The sequence below is a fragment of the Notechis scutatus genome, chromosome 1 (genome assembly GCF_049901735.1).
Source record: "Notechis scutatus isolate UNSWTSFEM ecotype Mainland chromosome 1, rNotScu1.2, whole genome shotgun sequence".
Taxonomy (NCBI): domain Eukaryota; kingdom Metazoa; phylum Chordata; class Lepidosauria; order Squamata; family Elapidae; genus Notechis; species Notechis scutatus.
The window spans coordinates 120296775-120307088 of record NC_142009.1 but is presented as its reverse complement, the minus strand read 5'-3'; the positions used below and the strand labels follow the sequence as shown (position 1 = coordinate 120307088).

General features: G+C 37.9%; 1 protein-coding gene across 1 annotated transcript in view; it reads left to right on the top strand.

Moving 5' to 3' along the window:
• The first annotated feature begins 229 nt into the window (after positions 1-229).
• DDX43 (DEAD-box helicase 43) overlaps positions 230-10314 on the top strand; it is a 22717-nt gene continuing 12632 nt past the window's right edge. The window contains exons 1-9 of the mRNA XM_026665108.2: positions 230-612; positions 2496-2551; positions 2858-2990; positions 3318-3446; positions 4713-4794; positions 8639-8795; positions 8876-8994; positions 9384-9494; positions 9997-10138. Of these exons, the coding sequence (XP_026520893.1) occupies positions 315-612; positions 2496-2551; positions 2858-2990; positions 3318-3446; positions 4713-4794; positions 8639-8795; positions 8876-8994; positions 9384-9494; positions 9997-10138 (1227 nt within the window). The 5' untranslated portion in view covers positions 230-314. The remainder of the gene's footprint in view (positions 613-2495; positions 2552-2857; positions 2991-3317; positions 3447-4712; positions 4795-8638; positions 8796-8875; positions 8995-9383; positions 9495-9996; positions 10139-10314) is intronic.

Below are 10314 nucleotides of genomic sequence, written 5' to 3'. Positions count from 1 at the left end.
GAAGCGAGATTACCTGCGAGTAAAGGCAGCTACTGTTTTGCGATAACTTGGGCGGAAACCCGACTTTCCGTCCTCACCATAACATTCTGTCCCAAATTTGGTAAGGGCCGCCTTTCAAAGAGACCCCCGGGGGATTCACTCAGCGATTTGGAACCTTCGGCTCAAGGGCCGAAGCGTTTCGGCCAATCACCCGCCACCACTGACGCGCCAGCCAATCGGAGCCGCTGCCGGCAACGAGCGCTAAACCGCCTCATGTGCAAAGTTAAACCGGCAAGTCGGCGTCGGGTTGTTCTTGGTCAAGGTGTTTGCCCGCCATGTCTGACTGGGAGACGGACGGCGAAGAGGATCAGTCCCGCGCTTCCCACACCAAGCTTCCCCCGAGCGAATGGTATTCGTTGGCGACGGCGGGATCTTCGCAGCCTTTGGGTACCCGACCGGTGGGAAAAGAGAAAGAGGAGAGACGCGGCGGGAACAGATGGGGTTCGCGGCCGGCATTTGCCCGCCAGCCTTGGGCCTTGGAGTATCGGGCAAGAGGAGGAGGAGGAAGGCAGCGACAGGGATCGCTCCCGTTGTGCTTCCCCCTGGCTAATGCTCTTGTCGGCACCGTCATAGGTAAGTAGTTGTTATTGTGGTTTGCCGCCTTTTAAAGACATAAATGCGTGGATAAGCTCCCATCCCTGTCCTATTGTTCCTTTTTATTATTCTTATATTTTTTTCTTATTTCATGCACTCATAACCATGTTTATACTTATACCTGTTATTTTATAATCGCTTGACAAAATAAAATAAATAAAAATAAATACATAACTCAAGGCGGCGAGCAAGCCTAATTCTCCTGCCGTCTTCACCCTCCCCAACAACAACAACAACAGGTGTGAGGTGCGTTGGACTGAGGGGGAGAGTAACTGACCCAACGTCACTTAAGGAATACGTAGTGGCATGTTTCTAAACAGGACTGGAAGCAAAATCTATTGGGTAAAATCGAGTTAACATGTCGGACTTAGCCATGTTTGGTTGGTTTATTTTTTTTGGGGTGGGGGATCACGGATCATGGCTGGGCAATGCCCTGAATCGAAGCCAAGCAAACCATGTCAGTATGATATACCTGGGCTGAATAGGTAACCCTGGCTAAAAGGAATGAAAGAGGTTGCAGCAGGTTGTGGATGAAAAGGTAGATTTGGATGGCTTCTTAGGCAGCTTTTCTTAACTTAGTCTTTGCTAGAGTTCGGCTTTCAATTTTTCTCAAATGCTGATGGGGGATTTGGGGACCTGAATTTCAAAACATCTGGAAGTCACTAAGCTTAAGAATTCTCCCTTAGTTGTATGTACCTCAAACTTTTCTGCTTACAAAGATGGGGGCATGCATAAGCACACCAACGTGCCTACCCTCCCTGTCCTATTGTTTCTTTTTATTTTTCTCATATGTATCCATTTCATGTATTCATAACTATGTTTATACTTACACCTATTATCATGTAAGCAATTGACAAATCAAATAAAGAAATAAATAAATGTATCTCATAAAACTGATTGTGATTTAGTTGATAAAAAGGATAAGGAAGACATAAGTGCTATAGAATAATTACTAGCAAATTGATTTTATGTCTCCAGAATTAACTTCGTAGATCATAGACCCTATGTTCTACAAGGTTTAAATCAAGTGTGTATTTATTGGAAGATGGATGCTACAATTTGCAGTATATTGTAGGAAGAATCATAAGATACCCCCCCTCTAGTTTCATGCCCCCAGAGAAGACAGAAACACTATCCATAGAAGCTAAAGCAATCTCTGCCTCTCAGCCAGAATGGCCTCTAGTAACCCCAATTAGAAGACTGAGGCAGGCTGAATTGATAGGATTAAGGATTAAGTCAGTAAACACAAAACCACACAGAATTTACATTCCCCACCTTTCCCCAAGGCTAGCCTTGACCCTGACTACCACCCAGGAAACCAGATAGGGACAATTAGAATACAGAATCTAATCTAATCAGGTAAGCCAAATCAGATAATTAAAAAGTAGCATTTTGTTAATTGTGTGAAGTACTTTTTTTTGTTAAATATCAATGTTTTTAGCAGGAATTCTGATGGGTTTAGGGAAAATCCATCTCAAGTATAACATAATTTGGTAAAGCATACTGAGGTTATTTCAGGTAGCTTAAACTGACATTACTTTGCTTATGGAGGTAGTCACCTAGAACCTAGAGTCTTCAAGAATGAGTGGAATAAGGAAAAGCAGGAATATAATAAAAGGATTGTTTTACTTCTATAATTATTTATCACTACAATATCACTTGACATTGGAGAACAAGGAAAAATGATTGTGAAACAGTATAACTTTTGAGAGTTTTTAGTTGAAGTTTATTGGTTTTTTTTATTGAATTTCAGACATTGTTCTACTCTTGATTTTAAAAAATTGCAATGTTGTCAATAGCAGTATGCATATTAAAAGACTTGACAAATTGTTTTGCATATAAATCTATTTCTTTTACAACAGGTCGAGGTGGAACTAAAATTAAGGAGCTTGAAGAATCATCAGGTTGCAAAATACAGGTAAGATGTTCTAATTCTTACATGTGACAGTTTCTTTGAGGTAAAAATTCTCCAAGTAACTCCACAAGTTACTTTATGGTCAGTCCTAATATCCTGTCATGGAGGAAACAACTAAGAATTTTGGGAGAGAACTATGCATATACATTTTAAATAGTTAACTCTGTTAAATGATTTTTGTGTGTGTGTAAATATTTTAACAAGTATGTGTAAATGTTTTAAGTCATTTATTTTAAATCACTACAATTATAGTATGTAGATTGCTTCATTTCTAAGTTTTAATTCCTAATCTAAATATCTTGTGTTTAGGTTATAAAGGGAAATTATGAGTCTGAAGTAAAGATATTTGGTGGAAAAGATAAACAAACCAAAGCTAAAATGCTGATTGACGATCTTATTGAAAGGTATAGTCAAAACAATACAGGAGAAAGAGGTACTAAAGGTAAGACTTTAAAACGTGGTATGTGTATGTTTATATATAGGCATCTCAGAAAATTAAATTTATTGATTTAATAATGAAAAAATATTTAGACACTTGTTGATAAGCAGTAATAAACTGAAACCTTGTAAAATGTATATAATAGTGGAGTATAAAATTTCTACCCTTCTTAGGGCTGTCCCAATATTAAAAAAAAAATAAAGACTGTCCTTGGGTGACCCTGAGGTGCAATTTCTATGTGATTCTAGTGTTAGATTTGTCCTCATTTAAATTGTCTGGCAATCTGATAGGAAACTTTTTGATAACTGGAGCCTGATTTTGTTTTAACAGATTCCTGTAAATACCAGGATATTGGTCAATCTGTGGTTATCAATTCAGAATTCAGTACTCCAAAACCATCAATTAACTGGGCCTCCCTTCGAGAAAACAAAGCTAAATATGAAGCCATGAAGTGGAATGGTTAGTGTAATACATTTTTTTTTAATGAATGATACCTTAATAGCATTCAAGGTAAATTATTTATCAAAAGTCAATTGTTTTAAGATTTGGATAAACATAGAGAAGTTGCTCCTTCAGGTAACCTGCCTTGAAGCAATTGAAGGTTTTAAAGGTCAAAATCAGTCCTTTGACATCCAATAGAAACACTAGCAGTAAGTCTAGATCAGAGGTCTCCAAATTTGGCAACTTTAAGACTTGTGGACTTCAACTCCCAGAATTCTCCAGCTACCATAGCTGCCAGGTTTGGAGACCTCTGGCCCAGATGGTGAAATACTGGCATATAGGTGGTTCTCAACTTATGATCACAGTTGGGACAAGACTTTTGGTGATAAATGAAGACAACGTATGAATGGACTTGATTTTGCAACCATTTTTACGATGCTTGTAAATGGGTCATTAAGGGAATTACATAGTTGTTAAATGAATCCATTCTTCCAAGTGAGTAAATTGTCACAGGCCTGTGGGACAATATAACTAGTCATAAATGTGAGCCAGTTGCCAAGTGCTTGAAATGTCCATTATGAGCCTGCCCATTATGGTTGTAAGCTTTGTTACCAACCTGATTTTATAATTTTTTTTATAATGGTCTGGTTTTGCCAAAAACCAGAGGTAAATGTTAGTTTTTATCAAAAAGGTAAATGTGATCATTGGATGCTGGAAAACAGCCATAAATGCAGTCACATGACCATGGGAGGGTGGTGGCTATTGGAATTTTAGAATGATGATGTAAGTACTCCAAAGGAGGTCCATGGTAACTTCGGACTATCAGTACCAACCACCTCACTTGTATTGGATGAAAAGGAGAGGTAGAGTTGGGTATAATCTGTAAATTGATATGAGCGTGATGCACCTGAGCCATACATATGTGGCTTTTGGTATAATTGTAATGCTATGTGGAAATGACCATGGGAGACAAAAGAGATGGTGCCTAGGGAATGATCAGATAAAAGTGAATATAGACCACAGCTGCAAAATGGGCAGAGAAAGAGACCAAGAAAAGAATCTCAAGTTTTTATGTTTTTAAAACTAATATATAAAAGAAATTTAAACTTATGCATATTTATTATATTAATTTTTGCAAGCTATACTAAAACAATGTTTTCTCTGTAAACAACCCCATTGCAATTGTTAGATTTAACTCACGACTAGAATTTATTTTTAAAATACTATAAATTACAATGTGAGAAATCGAAGGTCTTGTAACAACTTTTCTGTTACTTTTAACAGATTTGCCTCCACTTGAAAAATGTTTTTACAAAGAAGCCCCAAACATCACTTTTATGTCACAAGGAGAAGTTGATAAGTGGCGGTAAGAATTAGGATAAAGAAATTTATGCTTTATATTTAACTGAGGTCTTTTAGATATTTGGATCTGGAGTTGTCTACTAAATATTTAGTTAAGACTTCAAAGATATGGATGGATAATTACCATGAAACCAAAATGAGCCATTTCTATATTTCCAAAGATAGATATGCGGTATAGTAAATAGTTTGTATCTGTTGACTCTCCTTTTTGGCAAAGTATTGGCATGCGCACTATATAACAAAAAAACTGTAGCCATGGAATAATTTTTTATTTATCAAATTTGTATGTTGTGATTCTGATTAGGGTAGCTAATTAGACTAATTATTAAAGTTTACTAATAATAGTATCTAATAATACAGTTACTACAAAACGTATTTATACATTCATATTATGAAGTAATAAGGACTAGATATCTAAGTAGCAAAAATCACAATTTCTCCAAAGATTCTCTGGGTGATTTAAAAATTTCTGGAAGGATAGTGTGTTAGTATGCAGTGTGGGTGTGGACAAGGCAATGGATGGAAACTAACCAAAGGGAGATCCAAGATATTTGGAAGAAATATTTTATACAAAAATGTTTTTCATTTGTTCATCAGAAATGAGTGAATCAACATACAGAAATATTTTAAATACAGTTTAGGCTAAGAAGGTTTTTTTGGTAGGAATAATGGGTTTTTTTAGTTGAAGACAATTATTTATTAGGCTTTTCCCCTTTATTCCTACCTTGTTTTTAATGGGCTCAAATATCACCATATCAGTAAAGCCGTAATTTTATGATTCATCTTAAAATGGGAAGCACACATATACATAAGAGATATCTACCATGTTTCTCACATAATAAGGCCGGGCCTTATTTTTTTTTGAGCCCCCAAAAAACGGCTAGGCCATTTTTCGGGGGTGACTTAATTCCCCCCCCCCTTGCATCCTCGCCAACAGCTGTTCCTAACGGGTGATCATGGCCAAGCGCAGAGAGCTCCCTACTCCCACCTTTGCTGCAGACACCTTTGGCAGCCGCCGCTGTTGCTTTCCCTTCTGCCCATTCCGCCGCCACGTTTGGAGCTGCCGCTTCCGTGTTTGGAGTGCCGCCGCCATTTGGAGCTCCAAACGCGGAAGTGTCAGCTCCAAACATGACGGCGGGCGATCTTTTTATTTTGGTCCGCGCGAAGTTCAGAGCGAGCAAGAGAGGGAGACTGCGATGCCTCCATCCGAGATGGCAACCTCACTAGTGGATCACAACGTGGCTGGAAGCCCAAATCGGCAGGATACGATGGCGATCTTTTTGGAGCGAGAGGAAAGGGAGAGAAGAGTTGCCAGGCGTAATTTGCAGGAGGAAGTGGGTGTACCCCACGGCAGCGAGCCCAAGGAAGAAGGGCTGGTAGGCAACGGAGAGCGTCCCATAGCTCCGGAAGCAGCCTAGAGACGCTCCCGGGAAGAGGTGCAGATGCTGCCTTGTAGTCCCCATACCAACTGCGTGCGCCGTCTTTAGTTATGTGCGCTCCGCTCTTTGGGCATCTCCGTGTGATCGCGACCCTGTCCTTTCCACCTGGCGCCCTTGCTGCTTTTTGGCTCTTTAGCGACCGGCTTCGCGCTTGGAGCACGTTCACATTTAGAGTTGGTTTGGGGACTACAAGGCAGCATCTGCGCCTCTTCCCGGGCGTGTCTCTAGGCTGCTTCCGGAGCTAGGGGACGCTCTCCATTGCCTACCAGCCCTTCTTCCTTGGGCTCCCTGCCGTGGGGTACACCCACTTCCTCCTGCAAATTACGCCTCGCAACTCTTCTCTCCCTTTCCTCTCGCTCCAAAAAGATCGCCATCGTATCCTGCCGATTCGGGCTTCCAGCCACGTTGTGATCCACTAGTGAGGTTGCCATCTCGGATGGAGGCATCGCAGTCTCCCTCTCTTGCTCGCTCTGAACTTCGCGCGGACCAAAATAAAGATCGCCTCGCCGTCATGTTTGAGCTGACACTCCGCGTTTGGAGCTCCAAATGGCGAGGCACTCCAAACACGGAAGCGGCAGCTCCAAACGTGGCGGCGGAATGGGCAGAAGGGAAAGCAACAGCGGCGGGTGCCAAAGGTGTCTGCAGCAAAGGTGTTTGGTGGGAGTAGGGAGCTCTCCGCGCTTGCCATGATCGCCTGCTAGGAGCGGCTGGTGGCGAGGAATTCCTGCCCGCCGGGCACTCCTAACGGCAAGTCTCCCCGCCCTTCCCCCTTATTTTGCATATTTTAAAATAGGCCTAAATTTGGGGGGAGGGGCTCAAATTGATTTTATGCCCAAAAAACATGCTGGGCCTTCCTATTGGTGGAGGCCGTATTGTTGGAGAAACACGGTAAATATCCAAGTATCTTAATCACCAATATTAAAACATATTATTCAGGTTCTGATATTTTGGACTGGAAAACCAAATTAGGAGATCTATTAATACCACTATATCCCGACCAAACCATTTGTTTGCAAAAGTAATATTTATTGATATTTACCAAATTAAAATTTACACATTCACTGCCACTACTGCTTCTTACAATTGTTTGATGGAATTTTAATATTGTAATATTTTTCAGTGTAGGCCGGGAAATAATTTTGATTTTGGGATCCCTGAGAGGATTTTGGGAGACATCCCCCCCAGGTATCCTAGGACCATTCTAGTGTATACCAAACAAGTTGCTTTTCATAAAAGCTACAAAATATTGTTTCAAATTGTTCATCTAAGACACATAACTATAACTGGACTAGATCTTGATACTGAACGATAACAGAACCCCTTATAATTTGTAGGTTTGATTTCCATATATTTTCAGTAAAAAAAAGCTCATATATGAATTTATCCATAAAGGCCACTAGAGGCTGCTCTTGCGCCATGTTGAAGGGATTTTTTTAAAAAAATAAAGTCTTATTTTTATATAATTAACCTTGTATCTGAATTGTTTGCATCTTGGAGACCCATTATTAAAAAAAAATCCTCATCAGGTTGACTGATCCTTATCTACTGAGATTCTTTAGTTATGTTCTTTAGCTCTCTCCTACATTTATGAAAAGTGCCATTTTATAATTAACTTGACTTTAGCTTAATATGTTTGTTATTGCTGAATGAGTTCAGCAGCACTACAAATTCCAAATTCTAACTCCAAATTAGAAACTTTTCTCATTTGTTAGAAACTTTTTAGATTTTAACAGATTTTATAGTAAATGAAATTTTTTTCACATTTCTGCCCTTGGATTAAATGGGCAGAGTGGAACAGTTTTTTGTGATAATGAGTATGTTTTGAATCATTATTCTCTCACAGAGCAGACTACTAGGTTAATTTGTATTGGTATGTTGAGCATTGTTGACTGGCATAATCAGTATCATATGTTATTGACTATATATATACCCAAATATAAACTCAAAGCAAAGTTAGGATAAAAAGTTCAGTTTTGGAGAACCATTTGCAGATGGATCTGACAGAAATAGAGCCTCTTAAATGTACATATAAAGATTTATAGACTTAATGGCTATAACTTTTCTAATAGTAAGTATTACACTAAGCAATCTATTGTAAGAATATCCAATGTTTTCATTATGTATATTTTCAGAGTCAAAGCATTCAGACATTCAGTCCTCACCAACTGTTGATTTCAGAACACATTTTAAAGGAATGTATAGAATTATATCTTTAAATGTTATAGACTAAAACATATACTATTTAATTCATCCTTTCTCATTGGTTTTTATTATAAATTTTTATATAATTGTCCAGAATTAATTTGGGCAATGCACATAAATTTCCTAATCTAGCATAAACATATAATAGCACTCATATCAAAAATTGATGTAAAACATTTTTTCTTTGACTTTGGTTTTTTATTTAAGAAAAGAAAACAATAGTATTTCGTGTGATGATCTGAAAGATGGTGAAAAACGTCGTATTCCTAATCCTGTTTGTAAATTTGAAGATGCTTTTGAATTTCATCCTGACATTATGGCAAATATAAAAAAAGTTGGTTTTGAGAAGCCTACTCCAATCCAGGTATTTCAGCTTTATTATCTAATTAGTACAAAACCATTTCTGTTTACATTTCAGCAAATTCACAGAAGTTCTTATTTTAGTCACAGGCTTGGCCAATCATACTTCAAGGATTTGATCTCATTGGAATAGCACAGACAGGTACTGGAAAGACCCTAGCTTATTTAATGCCTGGATTCATTCATTTGGATTCACAACCAATGTAAGAACAAGATGAAATAAAACCTCTTCTATTATATTGTAATATATTACTGTTGATAAGTCAGATAAAGTAGCTCTGCCTATCATAGGTCGAGAATAATCCATTGACTCCATCATGATCCAAACAATATAGTTAGGTTGTAAATTATGTATGTTTTTTTTTACTTATTTTTTTACAATTGTGCTTTGGAGTATGGCTTTGCTGTGATCTGAATTAAAGCTGAATTATGTTTGGATGCAAGTTAAACTGGAAATTATCCTCTTTTTTCCAAGTCAGTGATGGGACTGACTGAAATTCTTAAGTGTCCTCTATTCTGTCCATTATCACTAACTCTCTTTTCTGAGGATTTCCTCAGGTCGATTGTCTAAAGAAGTTTGTACTTTTTTCAGTTCTAGAGAAAAACGCAATGGACCAGGAATGCTGGTTCTCATTCCAACTCGAGAACTGGCCCTTCAAGTTGAAGCAGAGTGCTCAAAATATTCTTATAAAGGAATTAAAAGGTACTAATCTACATGCTCTTATTTGGCAAATATTAGGGTACATTTTTTTCTGAACCTTTAGAGCGATATGGCTAAAATGTTAAGCTGTATTCTAAAGTTATATTATCTTATTTTGATATGCAGAATGGTTATAACGAACTAGCAACTATTGACAGTATATTCAAAACTATTAGGAAAAGCAGAACAGACAATCGGGAACAGACCTTGAATTCCTTTTCCATCATCCTATATCTTTCTTATATGTAATGTTATATTCTTAGATCTAACTTAAAGAAGGACCTATTTTAATTAAATCAGCAATATGTTGGAAAAAACATTCCACTTAGTGAAAAAAATTAAACAATTTTAAAGATATTTTATGGGTGGTTCAAATGTTCCCTTTCCTCTTATTTAGGAAACAATACGAAAGTCTTTTTATAAAATTTGTGAAGACTGTAAAATATTAAAATACATTGGAGCATGTCAGTTCAGTTCTAAATATTGAATAAAACATTCTTCCTAGCATCTGCATATACGGTGGTGGAGACCGGAAAGGACAGATCAATACAGTTACCAAAGGCGTGGACATTGTTATTGCTACTCCTGGCAGATTGAATGACCTGCAAATGAACGGTTTCATAAATCTGAAAAGCATAACGTATTTGGCAAGTAGTCGCCATTAGATTGCAATGTTAAAATATTCATATATTGATAACTGGCTGAAACATCATCTAAGTCTCTTCATTGCTATTCTCTCCTCCAGTTTTCCTTTTAAATAATGAGCCAACATTACATAACCATGGACTTGTTCAGTTTATACTTACTTGCTGAGATGAAAATG